We start from the raw sequence: 20,689 nt of genomic DNA on the forward strand, positions 1-20,689 counted from the left end.
TAACACTTGGATTGCAGATATATTTGATTATAAAAACACATCAGATATCCATTATGGATATTAAACATGTAATTGGGAAAAAGTGGCCACGGTGATGTGATGATAGGATGAAACAACACGTGGGTCTTATTTACCTGTGTGTTGCAGAAATGTGACGTTTAGGGAACACCGTTTGGATATTTAAAGTACCGCTGGCCTAAATCATTTTAATTCATTTTACTTGTTAAAGTATATTTTTGTTGTTTCATTTATTTAGATTTTAAATATAAGTATATGATATGCTTCACAGTAGTCAAAGTGTACACATTTCCGCTCTACAGTCATATACTTTTCTATGACCGAGCTCATCTCCAGCACGTGAACGCACCATCAGACACATCCAAAACACAAAACCTACTTCCCGGGATTTTCACGCGCGCCGTTGCCATGGAGATGAGTTTGTTTCTTCGCTCCGGCTCACATGAAGTTAATGGTCGGACTTAGAAATAAAGTCAGAACTCTGTTGGAGAAAACACCCGGCAGACTACTCGGTGACTGCCCCTCGCTGCGGAGGCGCGCGTGAGTCTGCGAGCGACACGGCGCGAGGACCTTTTTGAAGTTTTAACCGCGCGGGTGAGGAGCGCGTGCCAAACAAGGGACACGCAAGGTGGTAAGCTAACATTCACCTTTAAACCAGGTTAGCTTAATGATACCTGAGGGTTTATCGGTCCACAGTTGCGGTGCTCCACCGCCGAAGGGTTCCGTTACAGCGCCTGGGAGTTGAATTCAGGACTTTCTGGTTTTAATAACAATGTAACGGCGTAAAGGGGGAGGAAACAAGTCATGGGTCGTAAGGTTGTGACTGAGCTAACGTTACGTGACTCGGCTCACTGCAAGTGAAAGTATATAAAAGTAACGTTAAGAAGAATGAACTAGCTTTCACGAAACGTAACGCTGTTTAGTAACATAACTACATTTTTAAATTCTAAACTATTCACCCCTAAATAAACCGACTGAGTATTAAAAGAAGAAGAAGAAAAAGCCTCTTCACAGCCCCCCACTGCAGGCTGAACACAGGTGTAATGACTAAACTGGGTGCATTATATTTCGTGTGTCACAGCCTGTCATGGGCCCTGGGCCCTGGCCCCCCACGTGGAACTTGGTCTTTAACTTACCTATTTTCTGTCAAGAACTCTCTCTCTCTCTCATATATATATATATACAGGACTGTCTCAGAAAATTAGAATATTGTGATAAAGTTCTTTATTTTCTGTAATGCAATTAAAAAAACAAAAATGTCATGCATTCTGGATTCATTACAAATCAACTGAAATATTGCAAGCCTTTTATTCTTTTTATATTGCTGATTATGGCTTACAGCTTAAGAAAACTCTAAAATCCTATCTCATAAAATTTGAATATTTCCTCAGACCAAGTAAAAAAAAAGATTTATAACAGCAAAACAAAATCAAACATTTGAAAATGTGTTTCCAGGTGTTTCGAGTTAATTAGACAATTCAAGTGATTTGTTTAATACCCTACTAGTATACTTTTTCATGATATTCTAATATTTAGAGATAGGATATTTGAGTTTTCTTAAGCTGTAAGCCATAATCAGCAATAAAAGAATAAAAGGCTTGCAATATTTCAGTTGATTTGTAATGAATCCAGAATGCATGACATTTTTGTTTTTTTAATTGCATTACAGAAAATAAAGAACTTTATCACAATATTCTAATTTTCTGAGACAGTCCTGTATATATATATATAACCAAGAATATATTTTTTATATATATAAAACGAAAATGTACATTTGGTCTAAAAAAGAAATATATATATAAATATATACTAAGATATATTTTTGTTTTAAAAATAAATAAATACAAATATATATAATAAAGAATATATAGATATATATAAAAATATAAATATATTTGTTTTTAAACCAGCTCTTCGACCCCATGACGGGTGGCAGAGTAGCGGAGGGCCGCTTGCAGGTCCTTCAGATCTACCGCCTGCTGCAGTGCGTCCATGAAGGGGACAAGGAGCACATCGAGAAGATGGTGAACCTCGGGGTGGGAGGCCTCATCAACCTCACGGAGCCGCGGGACGGCACGGGGGTGCTTCACGTGGCCGTGTCAGCCAACAGTCAGGGTGATGGGCCTCTTCTTTACTCCGTCAGACTATGTCCATCCTGTTTGATGAGGACATGCTGCTGTACTGCAGCTTTACTTATATCCAGGATTTATATGAGTGCATGTACATAAGACTGCTGTTCAAATTGTTTGTTCCAGAAATCAAGCAGTGCATAAAATGGCCCCCAAAAAAGAGGTATTGTTTCAGAGTCACCTCATTGTCTTTACTGGTTGTGTCCTCCTCCTGACTCCTTATAGACTTGGTGGGCTTCCTTCTCTCCTTGGGAGCTCACCCCGACATCCAGGACAAGAAGGGCCACACCCCGGCCATGCTCGCTGCTGAGCTGGGCAACGATATCATAATGTCACTGCTGGCCCAGAACAATGCTGATCTGAGACTCCAAGACGCCGAGGGCAAAGGTGAGCGGCAGCAGGCCAGCCGTCACCATATTGCCACATACCGTGTGCAAATGTGCAAAAATGCTAAACTTGAGGAGAGTCTAGTACCTATACAGAATATGATATATTTAAAGCAACAATGCGAAGCACTTAGGGGGATGTATTGGCAGAAATGGAATATTATATACCAGGGGTCACCAACATTTTTGAAACCAAGAGCTACTTCTTGGGTACTGATTAATGCGAAGGGCTACCAGTTTGATACACACTTAAATAAATTGCCAGAAATAGCCAATTTGCTCAATTACCTTTAACTCTATGTTATTATTAATAATTAATGATATTTATCTTTGTGGAAACACTGATCATCTTCATGATTTCTCACAATAAATATATATAGAAACAGATAAATATCAATATGCAACACTTTATTTTTATATTTTCTCTAAGTGCACATTTTTCAAATTGAACATTTTTAAATGATCACTTCTAAGACAGTCTTGTGAAATCACAATATCCCATTTTAACTAGCTAGCCACTAACATTTTTAACAAATCATGAATTACTTTGCACCATGTTTGTACAAATAATAACTCATGTAAAATACAAAAGTCAACTCTCAAATTTTTAAATAAATCATGTCACACTTTGAACTGGACACCAAATTTGTTATCTGTTTCTTTGTCAGTTAGTGGGAAGCCTGGCATTGCATGCTGTTAACTAGTGTGTTGTACTCTGGTGTGTAACTTGACACTGCAACTCTGAGTGAGTCCTGCAGATGTGCATCAGTGAGGCGTGTTCTGTGTTTGTTCTTGATGAAGTTCATGTCAGAAAAGGCTGATTCACAAAGATAAGTTGAACCAAACAGGCTTGCAACCTTCATAGCTGCTGCGCATACACTACTGTACTTTTCTGTGTCAACAAGGCACCAAAAGTTTGGTGCAGCCTGGTGGGCTTTGAGGTGGAGGTCATTTTGCAGTGTTACAATTTCAATCTCCACCTGTTCAGCATCCAGGCTGAATGTTGCACTTAACTGCTCAGCAATGCATGATATGTCCACGTTCATGAAAGGATTAGAAATGAACGACACACATGGCTCAAGCTGATCCAGGTCACAAAACCTGTTCTCAAACTCTTGCCCAACTCTGTTTATGACCTGAGAGTACTTTTCTGCAACTTTGTCAAAAGTCTCAGATGCAGAAGCATTGTCTTTCAGCACCATCTGCACAGAGGAAAGTGCAGCACTTTTTTACTCTGTAAATGCACAGAGAAAAGGTTCATCTTAGCTTTAAATGCATTTAAAGCACTTATCATATCGGCGATAGTTTTACCTTTGCCTTGCAGCTCACAGTTCAAACTGTTCAGTTTTCCAGTAATGTCCGTTAAAAATGCAAGGTCAAGTATCCACTCAGTGTCCTCCAGCAGCACGGTGTCCTCACCTCTGGACTGCATGAACTCTTTGATTTCACCCAAAAGTGACAAAAAACGTTGCAAAATTCGTCCCCTGCTGAGCCATCGGATTTCTGTGTGTAGTAGCAGGTCACCATATTCAGCTGACAGCTCCTCCAAAAGTACCTTGAATGTCCTGTGCTGTTTAGCTCTGGAGCGGATGCTGTTTATGATCTTCACGACGGGAGTCATTACGTGCTCAAAGCAGATCACTTTTGCACATAAGGCCTGCTGGTGTATGATGCAGTGGTACTGCAGAAACTTTGGGAACTCTGGGTCAGCTTTACAGTGAGCAACGAATCCTATGTGTCGGCCGATCATAGCAGGAGCCCCATCCGTAGTCACTGATACCAGCTTTTCCAGCGGCACCTTTTTCCACCAAAAACTCCTTCACTGCGTTATAAATGTCAACTCCTCGTAGTTGTCTTCAGGGCAGTAGTGTCAAGTTCTTCTTTTGTGGAGAAATCATCAAACACCATCCGGATAAAGACCATCAGCTGCGCCGTACTGCTGCTGTCCACCGACTCGTCACACTGGATGCTGAACCACCGGCACCTCGCCAGATCACGGTCCAGCTGGTCGGTCAAGTTCCCAGACATCGCCGACACTCTTCTTACCATTGTAGTTGCCCGAGTTGAACATCGGAGAGACTGGAGAGTACATCGGTTCCATACTTCGTCTTCAAGCACAGTTTTAGCAATTATCATCATTGCTTCTTTGACAACCTCCCCGTCTGTAAATGCCTTCTTTTTCTTCATCAAGAATTGCGTAGCTCTAAACGAGGCTTCGGTTGCTTTTGGGAGTTTTAACCGGTCTAGTGAAAAAGACTGCTGTTTGCACAAAGCTGTCTTTAACTCGCGGGCTTTTTCTGCGCGCAGTGCGCTGCCCGGTGGGTAGTTAGCATGGTAGCTTGTGTGACACGTAGTAAAATGTCTCTCCACATTGTGCCGCTTTGCTATTGCCACAGTTGCCCCGCAAATTAAACACACGCAGGATCCTTTCACAGTGGTAAAAAAAAACTCTACCTCCCATTCGTCGTGAAAATGATATGTTTTCTTTCTTTTTTCTGACATTTTTTGGGGTAACTCTTCTCCTCATATTAGCTGCGTCCGCTAACGTTAGCTTGTTTGTAAGAGCGCAACAAACGCTACGTTTTGGTCATGCGCACAATACTGACCTTTGAACTTTACTCGGTCAGAGTTCATTTATATTAAACACAAAAAACATTTTACATTTTAAGTGTTTATATATATATATTGTCATTTGTAAGTTACATGTAAGTGTGATTTAAACAAGAATAGCTAAATAAATAAATACAATTTAAAAAATAGAGGCAGCTCACTGGTAAGTGCTGCTATTTGAGCTATTTTTAGAACATGCCAGCGGGCGACTCATCTGGTCCTTACGGGCGACCAAGTGCCCGCGGGCACCGCGTTGGTGACCCCTGTTATATACATACGTATGTTTTATTTGGTGCATAATCATCTGAGAACAGTATTTATATCTCAGTACAGAGCGGGTCCTCTTGGCAGAGTCAGCCGCCGTGTTTCTGCAGTAGCTCGGAACCGACCAATCAAACAGGGGCTCCACATCGGGGCATTCACGTTTTCATGTTTATAATTTTATAGAAACAGTTTGAGGAAAATAATGGTGAGAACAATTTATGGCACATGTCATACATTCAATGGTAGTGTAACTTATGTGAATATATAAAATGTCAAAACACACAATTGGAAATTGATTTAACTTTCAAACTGATTTTTTCTAGATAACTGCTAAAATATCGCCGATTTCCAATTCAAATGTTTTGATTCTCAGCTATTCTTAAATTAAATTACAATACGAAAATAGGAAATTTACAAACCTAGTTTTTTTAAATCAATTCAATTCAGTTCATTTGTATAGCCCAATTTCACAAATTACAAATTTGTCTCGGAGTGCTTTACACTCTGTACACATAGACATCCCTGCCCCAAAACCTCACATCAGATCAGGAAAAACTCCCAAATAACCCTTCAGGGGGAAAAAAGGGAAGAAACCTTCAGGAGAGCAACAGAGGAGGATCCCTCTCCAGGATGGACAGAACAATAGACGTCATGTGACCAGAAGGACAGATTTAGAGTTTAAATACATTCAATGAATATGACAGTGTATGAATAGTTCATAGTAGACATATATATGAATGTGCTCAAGAATTCACATAAATACAAAAACAGAGTAATTCGAAAGCATAGTGTCAGTGACCAGTTTGCTGACAGTAACACATATTTACAGCCCAGTTGATTTTTTAAAAGTCAGAACTGGACCTACATTTACAAAAGTTTGAGAATCTCCTGCTCTAGCAAGAAAAGAAACACTGAAAACTAAAATAATCAAATAATAATCGTGTTTTCTTTATTAATCCCACAGTGGGGAACTTCTTCTCTGCATTTGACCCATCCTTAGTTAAGGAGCCGTGGGCTGTGAAGCACCCGGGGAGGAGGGTTCAGTGCCTTGCTCAAGGACACTTCAACACGCAACTAATGGGGAGACCGGGGATCGAACCGGCGACCTCGTGGTCTTATAACGCCAACAAGTTAAATGTCTTAATCGTGTGAGCTCACGGAACAGCATCTCTTCCATTTGAGCTCGACGTGTCGATGTCCGTCACGGAGGCGTCTTCCGTCTCAAGTTGGTGCGGCAGGTTCGCTGCGGATGCCTCACCGCGTCTCACCGCCTCTGTTTAGCTATTGATGAGGAGGCTCTCTCCCTGACAGCTCCGGTCAGCGGGGCCGACGGCTGTTCTCCGGGACCTCGTTCAACCAGTTGTGATAACTATCCCAATCACAGTGTGTCCGGGGGCATCGATTACCGCAAGCGCCATTCTTTTGAGAGTGAGCGAACAAAAGCGGGAGAGAGGGAGGGCTCGAGTTACAGTGAGAAGAAAGATGTGTGTGCAGTGTGTATAATGTACGTGGGCCCCTGTATGTGTGTGTGCACATGTGTGTGCATCAGACCGCGTGGGTACGTCTAATTACAGATCAACCTCTCATGGTGATCCCCACCTGTGAAACACGCTGAGTAACCTGATATCTCCCCGCACTCCCCGAGGAATGGTTTGGCCCAGTCTCAGGCTCAGCCAAGCCCCCCCCCCCCCCCCCAGTCAGCTGAGCGTCATCAGTAGGAAATTTACATATTCTTTAGGGGTCAATTTTTGCCCCCACTGACCGGGGGCATTTAAAAATAAACTGGGGGCACTTTTTGAAACTTGTGGAATAACATTTAACCTTTGTTCAAAAATAATAAAACACTAATTTAGGCGTACAGGATATGAGCAATTCTCATACAAATGGCAATAATAAGACTATTAGGCAGTAGTCTACAGCTTCAAAGTTTTTTCTTAGATTTTTTTAAACAAAAAACAAACAAAGAACATAAATCAGACCATCAAATTCAATTATATTCTTATTTCTTTGTGGTTATTTATTGTTATTACAATTTTTAAACAATTATTCATTATTATAACTTATTTCTTTGTTTTTTATAAGAAAAAATGTGAGATATTTTTTGTGTTTACCTACTTATTACAGGCGATACAGATAGGACACACAACAAAGAAAAGAAAAAAAACGCTATTAAAATATAACTATTAAAATATAACTATTAAAAGAAATTATGGGGGCATTTGTTGCGTTTCTCCTCGTGATATCAGGGGCAACATTAATATATTTCTTAGGGGCAGTTTTGCCCTGGTGTATTCACACGCTGGTCCAACGTCTTATCCTCCGTGGTGTCGAGGGCGGGTGGACTTATGGAGTTATGGATTTGTTGGCCTATAAAACACATAAAGACTTCTTGACGACATTAAATCCATGATGTGTTTACTAGCCAACGCCTATAAGCTCACAAGCTATTTCTCCATTGTACACATTATACATGTCATAAATCTTTACACGGGCTGCTCTGATCTGACCACACATATAAATATTATCATTATGCATTGCCGTTTTTAACTATTTTTACGTGGCATTTTGTTTTTTATTGGACCGTTTATAGTTATAGTCGTGACAGACGGGAAACAGTGGAAGAGACAGAGAGGTACGAGCAACCGTGAGGTGGAAGCTTCCGGTTCTGCTCGTGAAGCAAATGTGGAAACGTCTTCAAGCATTTATTCTACTGGCCACCAGGGGGCTCTTCTGATTTTATAGACGTCTATGAGAGAATGACTCTACTTCTCTTGATTTATTACCTTCGCATTGAAAATGCGTAAGGTTATGTTTTGATCGCCGTGTATTTATTTATTTATTTGTATGCGTGTTACTCGCATAACACAAAAAGTATTTAACCGAATCGCATGCAATTTGGTGGGATGATTGGTTATTATCCGGGGACCATTTGATTAGATTTTGGGATCAATCAGGTCAAAGGTCAAGGTCACAAAAAGGTCAAAATCTTCTCTTTTCAATTTTGATCCAATTGGCATGCAACTAATGCCAAAATGTTCATAATTCAATGCCCAATCTTGTGATATGCGAAGGTATGCGCTCTACCGAGTGCCCGTTCTAGTTCCCTCAGTAAAGATTGTAAACACGAGTTTATGTCTCAATCTCTAGTTTTAAGTCGTCTTCAATACAGCATGATGTCATCATTTAGTAAAATATGATCCATTTAGAGTTAAATGGACTTCAAAGTGGAGCATTCTTTTGGTTGGGGCTCACTGTGATTGACAGGCTGCTGTCGCTCTACGGCGTCACTCCATAAAAACAACATGGTGCTCTACCCTCTTCTCTTCAGGCGTGCTGTTCTACTGCATCTACCCCACCAAGCGCCACACCCGCTGCCTGCAGGTGGCGCTGAAGAGCCAGGCGGACGTCAACAACGTGTCGGCGGCGGGGACTCACGTCTTCCAGCTGATGTGTGAAAAGGCCGAGGAGTGCTGCACCATGTGTCTCATCGCGCTCAGTGCGGGGGCGGACCCCAACGCGACAGATAAGGTGACACAAATATGAAGGGGGACTTAAACCGGGGCATTAGCAGGGTTCGTACTGTCATGGAAAACCTGGAAAAGTCCTGGAATTTTAAAATGGTTATTTCCAAGCCTGAAAAAGTCCTGGGGGAAAAAATCCCAAACGTTTTGGGAAAGTCGTGGACATTTGTTATATTCATATGTGCATTTACGCCGAGTTTGAAATAATGATTATGCTTTTCAAAGAATGACGCTCAAAATAGGCACCTTATTTGGAAATACATAAATGTTTATTCTTTTAATCAAACTATTTTCTCATTAATTTGCGTCATTTGTTAGTTTAAATACTACATTTTCTCACTTTTCTATGGATGCACCGAGATAAAAAAAAAAAGTTTGGTCATGGAAATTTGGTTTAAATTCAGGGAAAAGTCCTGGAATTCCATTGGTCAACATGTGTATGAACCCTGTTGATGGGACCCGAGCGCGCAGCACGTATTCTCAGCTGAGATGTTTGCTTAACGGTCCTCTCCCCTGTTTCTCACCAGAACACCGGAGTCACCTCGTTGATGGAGGCGGCCAAGCGGGGCTCCCTGCAGCTCGTCAAAGCCATCCTCAGGATAGGCGGGAACCCCAACGCCGTGGATCTGAAACGCCTCGCAGCGGTGCACTATGCAGCCATGGGGGGCTTCTTTGAGGTGTCGTATGAGCCCATCCCATGTGAATGTCAGGTTTCATATTCAGGATTACGTTGCTGATGTGCTGCCCGGTGGGGGTCGCGTGCCTTCCAGTTGATTCAGGTGCTGTCCTCATACACGGCAGACATGGGTGTGATCAACCTCCAGGACTGCACAGCGCTACACTACGCCGCCGCCACGGGCAACGCCAACTGCTGCAAGTTCCTGGCGCAGAGAGGTGCCGAGTTGAATGTCATCTCTTTCTAAGACTAGAATGGGCACTCGGTAGAGCGCATAGCTTCGCATATCACAAGATTGGGCATTGAATTATGAACATTTTCGCATTAGTTGCATGCCAATTGGATACAAATTGACCGCGCTATGGTAAAAAGAAGATTTTGACCTTTTCATGACCTTCACCTTTGACCCGATCGATCCCAAAATGTAATCAAATGCTCCCCGGATAATAACCAATCATCCCACTAAATTTCATGCGATTCGGTTTAATACTTTTTGAGTTATACGAGTAACACGCATACAAATAAATAAATAAATACACAGCGATCAAAACATAACCTTCCGCATTTTCAATGCGAAGGTAATAAGGCGAAGTTAGCTCTGTGGTAACTCCCCCTAGTGGCCATCACAGGGTCAAGGCAGGATCTTTGTTTTTATAGTCGTATGCTTTATAAGCTTACAAATGCCCTTCCTCGTCAATTATTCAACCAACAAAGAGGTGAAAGTTGTAGAGTACGCCGCTGCAAACACAGTCCCACGTGGAACGAGGTCATTCTACCGTGTGTTTATGTTTCTCCTCTCTGGAACTGTGACCGATGTTCAGGTTGCAACCCCAAGCTGAAGAACCGAGACGGCTTGCTGCCGCGCCAGATCGCCAAAGACGCCGGTCACAAAGCGGCAGCCAAGGAGCTGAGGAAAGCCGAGCGGCAACGGGGGAAAGGCGACCAGTCCAACAACGCGGGCCTCACTTCCGATCTGTGGGGCCTGACCCTCCACGACTGGTCTCACGAGTACGAGGCCGAACTCCGGCGAGCCTTCGGGGACGACTCGGAAACCGTCGACGCCGAGACGTTCGCCTCGGTGCTGGAGCACCTGAAGGCTCCGGTTGAGCCGGATCGGCTCAACGCGGTGATCTCCGCCCACGACCAGGGAGGACAGGGCCGCCTCAACATCGCCGAGTTCCTCAAAGGGGCCAAGTACATCAAGAAGCTGTTCCTCCTCTCCGCTTACATGCCAAAGAAGAAGAAGGGAGACAGGAAAGGCAAAGGGAAAGGAGGCAAGAAGAAGAAGGGTAAGCTCGTCCTCCCGCTGCCCATCTGCACCCTCCCCCCGGAGCACATGCCCCGGCGAGCGGACGGAGGCCCGCCCCGCTTCATGATCAAGACTTACGCCAACCGCTCGGACGTCCTCCGATTCGACCGCCGGCCGGAGCACCCCATCATGAACGACTCCGAGTGGTACGTGGAGAAGCCGAAGACGGTCTACGTCAACATCAACGACTGCGTGAAAAGCGGAGACCTGGAGTCTCTGGACCTCGCTCTCCATCAGCACGTCCCCGTGGACGTCCAGGACCAGTTCTACAAGACCCCGCTCATGGTGGCCTGCTCCAGTGGCAACTACGAGGTGGCTCAGTACCTCCTCCGTCAGGGGTGAGCAAGACCACGCTGTGGGGGGGGGGGGGGGGTTGTTGTTGTTTTTGTTGTTTTTAAGACTTTCTGGAAGCAAATATTTCCCCTCTGAAGCAAAACAGATCCGCCTCTTTGTTTTTGTTTGTGAAAGTCATCCATCACTCATTAATTTAAGGCAGCGATAATCAATATTTGAATTGAAACAAGGTGGAAACAAGTTGACAATTTTTAAAGGGGTCACTAGTTAAGGTGTGTTCACACCAAAGCGCGTGAGTTTACTCGCTATTATGTTCATAATATATAATATATGTTATTGTGTTCATAACATTATTATATATAATATATGTTATTGTGTTCATAACGTTATAATATATAATATATGTTATTGTGTTCATAACATTATAATCTATAATATATGTTATAGTGTTCATAACATTATAATATATAATATTTGTTATTGTGTTCATAACATTATATATAATATATGTTATTGTGTTCATAACATTATAATATATAATATATGTTATAGTGTTCATAACATTATAATATATAATATATGTTATAGTGTTCATAACATTATAATATATAATATATGTTATTGTGTTCATAACATTATATATAATATATGTTATAGTGTTCATAACATTATAATATATGTTATTGTGTTCATAACATTATAATATATAATATATGTTATAGTGTTCATAACATTATAATATATAATATATGTTATTGTGTTCATAACATTATATATAATATATGTTATTGTGTTCATAACATTATATATAATATATGTTATAGTGTTCATAACATTATTGTCCTCCTTGTTCTGATTCCACAGCGATGACGCGCGGAGCAACTCAAGAGCTGATTGGCCCGAGTTGCGAGATTATCGCCTCAAAGTTGAAATATTTCAACTCGGGGCGAAAATAAACGTGCCGCTGTAAACGCGTCGCCCACATCGCGTCGCCCCAAACACGCCGCCCCTCGTCTATCGCAGCCACGCGCGTCTGTACGTTGACTTTTCATCGGATTCGGTCGCGCGATAAAATCGCATCGCTTTTTGTGTGAACGCACTTTTACGATGAAGCTCCGTTTGGCTTCACCGAGCCTCACAACCACTTCCTGTCGCAGCTGTTGTGTTAACAACGTGTTGCTGCTGCCCATAGGGGACATTTAATATATGTTAAGTTTGAAGTTATTATCCCTTAAGATATATGACGTGTTGTGTGTCATCCGAACAAAGGAACGCAGACGATGTCCTCGTTTGTCCCTGGTAGTCGAATGGGACCATCATGGATTTGATCCATTACTCAGTTGCACAAATACATTTGAGTCTCGTTGGTTGTTGTGTTAAGATCATCTGGATATTTAATATTTGAAATATAATCATGAGCTCAATGATTTTGAAAGGAATCTCCACTAGGAAACAGTCGGTCGCGCCTTGTGTTGAGCTACCGCCGGTGCTCTCTGAACACGCCTCCTCCCGACAGGGCGGACGTGCACGTATGTGACCAGTTCTTCTGGACGCCGCTCCACCACGCGGCGCACGCCGGCCAAACGGAGCTCGTCGAGCTCCTGGTGGAGGCCGGCGCCTCGGTGGACGCCCGGGCCCTCGGCGGAGCCACGCCCCTCCAGAGGGCCATCGAGAGCTCTCGGCTCTCCTGCGTGGACGTCCTCATCAAGGCCGGCGCCAGCGTCATCGCGGAGAACAAGAAAGGTTCGACTGCATCTAAAAATATGTAGACGTTCATTTAAAAAGGAAACTAGGGAAACAGAACTCAGTTGAATTGCATTTTAAGGAAGCAACGGAAGGAAGGAGGAGCCATTAGATTGTGAGATTTGGCTCCTCCGCTAGTTAAAACTGCGATTTCTCCTCTTTTGTGATTACTTCATCTTCATATTTCATTTCCTTTCAGAACAAAACTGCCTGGACATCGCCATCGCCTTTGCAGACTCCAGGATCGTCGACCTGGTCAGGGACAAGATGGAGTCTCTGCCCAAAGCCAAGGAGACGGCAAAGGGAAAGGGGAGCAAAGCTCAAAAGGCTAAACCTGCTCGGGCAAAGGTACCCAAGTAACCGCCATTAAAATCTTTTCAATCCGCTACAGACGCATTCAAACCGTGTGGCTTCAAACCTTTTCCTGTTTCCCGTATAGAGGAAATATACATTTCACCTTCGTTCTTAAGAACCCCCTCGGGCTCCTTCAGAGAAACGACCACGTGGAAATAAAGCGTTCATGTCCTCTGAAGTCGTGAACTAGAAAAGGGGGCGGGCCCTGTCAGGTTTCACTCCAGAATACGACCTCTCGGTACTTTTCCGTTCGCTAACCGATGTCCCCGACCGGCTAATCAGACTTCGGTGCTGACGTTGTCTCCGATACCGTTCGGTCGTCATTCTGCCCCCTGCTGGTGAAGATGTGTATCAGCCGCTGCTTTGTTTTCCCTCGCTGTGGTCTGTGCGGTCACACGGCATCAAAGTAAAATCCCAAAATCACAATCGGCTTTATCGGCCATGTTATATGTGCACATAAATGGAATTCGACTCGGTCTTACCTGCACTCTCGTCATACATACATGGAATTTAGGAATTAACAAATAACAGGATAAATATATAAAAGACATTGGAGACAACAGAATAGCAACAAAAAAATCTTAAAACTAGAACGGGCACTCGGTAGAGCGCATACCTGCCCATATTGAATTATGAACATGTTGGCATTAGTTGCATGCCAATTGGATAGAAATTGACCGCGCTATGGTAAAAAGAAGATTTTGACCTTTTCATGACCTTGACCTTTGACCCAATCGATCCCAAAATCTAATCAAATGTTCCCCGGATAATAACCAATGATCCCACCAAATTTCATGCGATTCAAGAAGATTTTGACCTTTTCATGACCTTGACCTTTGACCCGATCAATCCCAAAATCTAATCAAATGGTCCCCGGATAATAACCAATCATCCCACCAAATTTCATGCGATTCGGTTTAATACTTTTTGACTTGTGCGAATAACACGCACGCATACAAATACACGGCGATCACAACATAACCTTCCGCATTTTCAATGCGAAGGTAACAACAGTGACAGTGAATTGGGGATGTTAGTGCAGGAGAAAGTGGTGATAGTGCCAGTACGTGGATGTGTCTGATTAGGTGATCATCAGAGTGATGGCCGGTGGGAAGAAGCTGATCCTGTGTCTGCTGGTTTTGGCGTACAGTGTAAAAGGATAGATAACCCCCGCCCTCGTTTCCACCCGTGTTCTCCAGCGTGAGAAACCGAAGCCCGTAACCACATCCGATGACGCCGCTTGTAAGCAAAGCGGAGCAGGAGAGTTTCGTTTCACCGGGAACGTGCCGGCGCTTCGATTTTAATTTCCTCATCAGGAATCAGGCCGAAATCTGAACGGGTATTGATTACGCCATAAGCGGGTGATGTCGTGGAACAGAGCTGCGAGCAGCTGGAGGGGGGCAGCCCACTTCCTGAGATCAAAGATGATTGATGACAGAATTGCAGAAATCCCCTCCACTACTACAATAAACCGATCCGCCTCCCATCCAACCCGATAGCCGCGCCTATCGCATGCACCCTCAGGTCAAAAGGTGCTTTTTATTGCAGTGTAACGTGTGAATCTTATCACTCACTAGGTGAGAAATGAGGTCCTGTAAATGTGAAATACGGTCACAACTGTGTTTTTTTTAACAAGCTTTCATAAACGGGATCGACTGTCACCGTCTAGGAATCTTTAGCCTCTCGTCTCCAGTGTGCGGTGGTAAAGTTTCATCAGCACACGTGAATATTACTCGGCTCATTATATCCACGAGCTGTAAAGTCAAGTAAAGTAAAACGTGCATAAAAATGCATCTTTATTTTGCCCATTTTCCATTCACATATTTTAAAGTGAGAGGTCGAGGGAATCTTTTGAAAATTGCCATCAATACCTCCCAATGAGCATCGCAACGTCGTACCGCTTGCATCCTGAGGCTTTATGGTCTCCTATGACACATTTCTTCGACTTCATAATATTATATTACAGGGTTTCAAAGCCATAGTAAAGGCCCCCACTGGGCCTTTTAAGTTGATCTCATCTTTTCTTCACTGATTCTTGACCAGCCCGATATTCACAGAGATCTCCGAGAGTTTAAACCAACAACGCGCGAAACATAGAAGGGAAGCTTATATGTAAGTCGAACCAGAGGTGGACATTCAATTAAATATAGTTTGTTTTGTACAGCCCAATATCACAAATTCCACATACGACATCCCTGACCTTTGACCCCACATCGGATCAGGAACAACTCCCAAGAAATAGAAAAAAACATTTCAGCTGAAAAAAGTAAAGAAACCTTCAGGAGAGAACAGAGGAGGATCCCTCTCCAGGATGGACAGAACAATAGATGTCAAGTGACCAGGTGAACAGTAGATGTCATGTGACCAGAAGAACAATAGATGTCATGTGACCAGATGAACAGTAGATGTCATGTGACCAGAAGAACAATAGATGTCATGTGACCAGATGAACAATAGATGTCATGTGACCACATGAACAATAGATGTCATGTGACCAGGTGAACAATAGATGTCATGTGACCAGATGAACAATAGATGTCATGTGACCAGATGAACAATAGATGTCATGTGATCAGATGAACAATAGATGTCATGTGACCAGGTGAACAATAGATGTCATGTGACCAGATGAACAGTAGATGTCATGTGACCAGATGAACAATAGATGTCATGTGACCAGATGAACAATAGATGTCATGTGACCAGGTGAACAATATATGTCATGTGACCAGATGAACAATAGATGTCAAGTGACCAGGTGAACAATAGATGTCATGTGACCAGATGATCAATAGATGTCATGTGACCAGATGAACAATAGATGTCATGTGACCAGAAGAACAATATATGTCATGTGACCAGATGAACAATAGATGTCTTGTGACCAGATGAACAATAGATGTCATGTGACCAGATGAACAATAGATGTCATGTGACCAGATGAACAATAGATGTCATGTGACCAGATGAACAATAGATGTCATGTGACCAGGTGAACAATATATGTCATGTGACCTGATGAACAATAGATGTCAAGTGACCAGATAAACAATAGATGTCATGTGACCAGATGAACAATAGATGTCATGTGACCAGATGAACAATAGATGTCATGTGACCAGATGAACAGTAGATGTCATGTGACCAGAAGAACAATAGATGTCATGTGACCAGATGAACAATTGATGTCATGTGACCAGATGAACAATAGATGTCATGTGATCAGATGAACAATAGATGTCATGTGACCAGGTGAACAATAGATGTCATGTGACCAGATGAACAGTAGATGTCATGTGACCAGATGAACAATAGATGTCATGTGACCAGATGAACAATAGATGTCATGTGACCAGATGAACAATAGATGTCATGTGACCAGGTGAACAATATATGTCATGTGACCAGATGAACAATAGATGTCAAGTGACCAGGTGAACAATAGATGTCATGTGACCAGATGAACAATAGATGTCATGTGACCAGGTGAACAATAGATGTCATGAGACCAGATGAACAATAGATGTCAAGTGACCAGGTGAACAATAGATGTCATGTGACCAGAAGAACAATAGATGTCATGTGACCAGATGAACAATAGATGTCATGTGACCAGATGATCAATAGATGTCATGTGACCAGGTGAACAATAGATGTCATGTGACCAGATGAACAATAGATGTCATGTGACCAGGTGAACAATAGATGTCATGAGACCAGATGAACAATAGATGTCAAGTGACCAGGTGAACAATAGATGTCATGAGACCAGATGAACAATAGATGTCAAGTGACCAGGTGAACAATAGATGTCATGTGACCAGATGAACAATAGATGTCATGTGACCAGATGAACAGTAGATGTCATGTGACCAGATGAACAATAGATGTCATGTGACCAGATGAACAATAGATGTCATGTGACCAGATGAACAATAGATGTCATGTGACCAGATAAACAATAGATGTCATGTGACCAGATGAACAATAGATGTCATGTGACCAGATAAACAATAGATGTCATGTGACCAGATGAACAATAGATGTCATGTGACCAGATGAACAATAGATGTCATGTGACCAGATGAACAATAGATGTCATGTGACCAGGTGAACAATAGATGTCATGAGACCAGATGAACAATAGATGTCAAGTGACCAGGTGAACAATAGATGTCATGTGACCAGAAGAACAATAGATGTCATGTGACCAGAAGAACAATAGATGTCATGTGACCACATGAACAATAGATGTCATGTGACCAGATGAACAATAGATGTCATGTGACCAGATGAACAATAGATGTCATGTGACCAGATGAACAATAGATGTCATGTGACCAGATGAACAATAGATGTCATGTGACCAGATGAACAATAGATGTCATGTGACCAGATGAACAATAGATGTCATGTGACTAGATGAACAATAGATGTCACGTGACCAGATGAACAACAGATGTCACGTGACCAGATGAATAATAGATGTCATGTGACCAGATGAACAATAGATGTCATGTGACCAGATGAACAATAGATGTCATGTGACCAGTTGAACAATAGATGTCATGTGACCAGATGAACAATAGATGTCATGTGACCAGGTGAACAATATATGTCATGTGACCTGATGAACAATAGATGTCAAGTGACCAGGTGAACAATAGATGTCATGTGACCAGATGAACAACAGATGTCACGTGACCAGATGAATAATAGATGTCATGTGACCAGATGAACAATAGATGTCATGTGACCAGATGAACAATAGATGTCATGTGACCAGTTGAACAATAGATGTCATGTGACCAGATGAACAATAGATGTCATGTGACCAGATGAACAATATATGTCATGTGACCTGATGAACAATAGATGTCATGTGACCAGGTGAACAATAGATGTCATGTGACCAGATGAACAACAGATGTCACGTGACCAGATGAATAATAGATGTCATGTGACCAGATGAACAATAGATGTCATGTGACCAGATGAACAATAGATGTCATGTGACCAGTTGAACAATAGATGTCATGTGACCAGATGAACAATAGATGTCATGTGACCAGATGAACAATAGATGTCATGTGACCAGAAGAACAATAGATGTCATGTGACCAGATGAACAATAGATGTCAAGTGACCAGATGAACAATAGATGTCATGTGACCAGATGAACAATAGATGTCAAGTGACCAGATGAACAATAGATGTCAAGTGACCAGATGAACAATAGATGTCATGTGACCAGATGAACAATAGATGTCATGTGACCAGGTGAACAATATATGTCATGTGACCTGATGAACAATAGATGTCAAGTGACCAGGTGAACAATAGATGTCATGTGACCAGATGAACAATAGATGTCAAGTGACCAGGTGAACAATAGATGTCATGTGACCAGATGAACAATAGATGTCATGTGACCAGGTGAACAATATATGTCATGTGACCTGATGAACAATAGATGTCAAGTGACCAGGTGAACAATAGATGTCATGTGACCAGATGAACAATAGATGTCATGTGACCAGATGAACAATAGATGTCAAGTGACCAGGTGAACAATAGATGTCATGTGACCAGATGAACAATAGATGTCATGTGACCAGATGAACAATAGATGTCATGTGACCAGATGAACAACAGATGTCAAGTGACCAGGTGAACAATAGATGTCATGTGACCAGATGAATAATAGATGTCATGTGACCAGGTGAACAATAGATGTCATGTGACCAGATGAACAATAGATGTCATGTGACTAGATGAACAATAGATGTCAAGTGACCAGGTGAACAATATATGTCATGTGACCAGATGAATAATAGATGTCATGTGACCAGATGAACAATAGATGTCATGTGACCAGATGAACAATAGATGTCATGTGACCAGATGAACAATAGATGTCATGAGACCAGATCAACAATAGATGTCATGTGACCAGATGAACAATAGATGTCATGTTACTAGATGAACAATAGATGTCATGTGACCAGGTGAACAATAGATGTCATGTGACCAGATAAACAATAGATGTCAAGTGACCAGATGAACAATAGATGTCATGTGACCAGATGAACAATAGATGTCATGTGACCAGATAAACAATAGATGTCATGTGACCAGATGAACAATAGATGGCATGTGACTAGATGAACAATAGATGTCATGTGACCAGATGAATAATAGATGTCATGTGACCAGGTGAACAATAGATGTCATGTGACCAGATGAACAATAGATGTCATGTGACCAGATGAACAATAGATGTCATGTTACTAGATGAACAATAGATGTCATGTGACCAGATGAACAATAGATGTCATGTGACCAGGTGAACAATAGATGTCATGAGACCAGATGAACAATAGATGTCATGAGACCAGATGAACAATAGATGTCATGTGACCAGGTGAACAATAGATGTCATGTGACCAGATGAACAATAGATGTCATGTGACCAGAAGGAATCATTACAGAGTTACAACACATTCAATGAGTATGACAGAGTGTATGAATAGTTGGTAGTCGTCATGGACCACGATCCAGACCTCCATGATCCATCAGGCAGATGGAGGTAGAGGAGGAGTGGGCGGGGCATCAGCAGGGCCATGGCATCAGACCCAGCCAGGTCCAACGGACCCTATGAGACGTGAAGTCACAAGGACTCAGGAGGGGAAGCAGAGATACTAATGTGTGATGGAGAGATGAGCTCAGTTCACCGGTCTGCCATAGAAGCAGGAAAACTCCTCCTGAGTGACGCCTGTGGGGGCGTGTCCTAGAGCGCTAGAGACGACTCAGGGCCGCCGGTGCTCAGCGGCGGCAGCATGCACATGTAAACATCTGGATGTGCATCAGGGAAGTAGAAACTATTGCAGATTTCTGTAGCTTGCATTTGTGTGTCTGTGTGTGTGTTACATTTCATATTTGTAGTTTGTACTTATTTTGGAGAATGAAGAAGAGCGGGTCGAACTGGTTTGTATCTGTTTTAAGTTTTTCCGCTCTGGATGACATTCCTTCCCGAGGTCGAAACCCTTTTCCACTGACTCTGACACTCGAAGACCTCTTCGGTTGGTCCGGGTCTGACAGCTCCCGGTGTCCCCTGTAGGACGCCACCGCCACCGCCGCGTCAGCAGACCCGTCGACTACGGCGGCGGGGAAGACTCCGCCCTCGGGGGATTCCAGGGGCGTCGTCCTGCAAAACACCCGGATCACGACGGGGAAAACCAAAACGGTGGACATCACCTTTGTGCCAAAAACGGTAGGTAGGGTCCACCGCCGTCCGCTCGATGACTATAAAGGTGTCCCATAAACTGCCCGTGAAATACGTTGTGACACATTCTGAGCTCGGGCTCGTTAGTCGTAGATGTTTT

The 20,689-nt window shown here is 42.7% G+C and overlaps 1 protein-coding gene across 1 annotated transcript in view; it reads left to right on the forward strand.

Annotated features, from left to right (window-relative positions):
• The first annotated feature begins 597 nt into the window (after positions 1-597).
• The window catches only part of ankef1a (ankyrin repeat and EF-hand domain containing 1a), a 21,198-nt gene continuing 1,106 nt past the window's right edge, over positions 598-20,689 (forward strand). Inside the window, exons 1-10 of the mRNA XM_056428946.1 lie at positions 598-649; positions 1,929-2,133; positions 2,373-2,534; positions 8,736-8,935; positions 9,456-9,605; positions 9,699-9,822; positions 10,426-11,251; positions 12,724-12,950; positions 13,150-13,298; positions 20,425-20,577. Of these exons, the coding sequence (XP_056284921.1) occupies positions 1,941-2,133; positions 2,373-2,534; positions 8,736-8,935; positions 9,456-9,605; positions 9,699-9,822; positions 10,426-11,251; positions 12,724-12,950; positions 13,150-13,298; positions 20,425-20,577 (2,184 nt within the window). The 5' untranslated portion in view covers positions 598-649; positions 1,929-1,940. The remainder of the gene's footprint in view (positions 650-1,928; positions 2,134-2,372; positions 2,535-8,735; positions 8,936-9,455; positions 9,606-9,698; positions 9,823-10,425; positions 11,252-12,723; positions 12,951-13,149; positions 13,299-20,424; positions 20,578-20,689) is intronic.

Source organism: Pseudoliparis swirei, chromosome 12 (assembly GCF_029220125.1).
Source record: "Pseudoliparis swirei isolate HS2019 ecotype Mariana Trench chromosome 12, NWPU_hadal_v1, whole genome shotgun sequence".
In the NCBI taxonomy this organism is placed as follows: domain Eukaryota; kingdom Metazoa; phylum Chordata; class Actinopteri; order Perciformes; family Liparidae; genus Pseudoliparis; species Pseudoliparis swirei.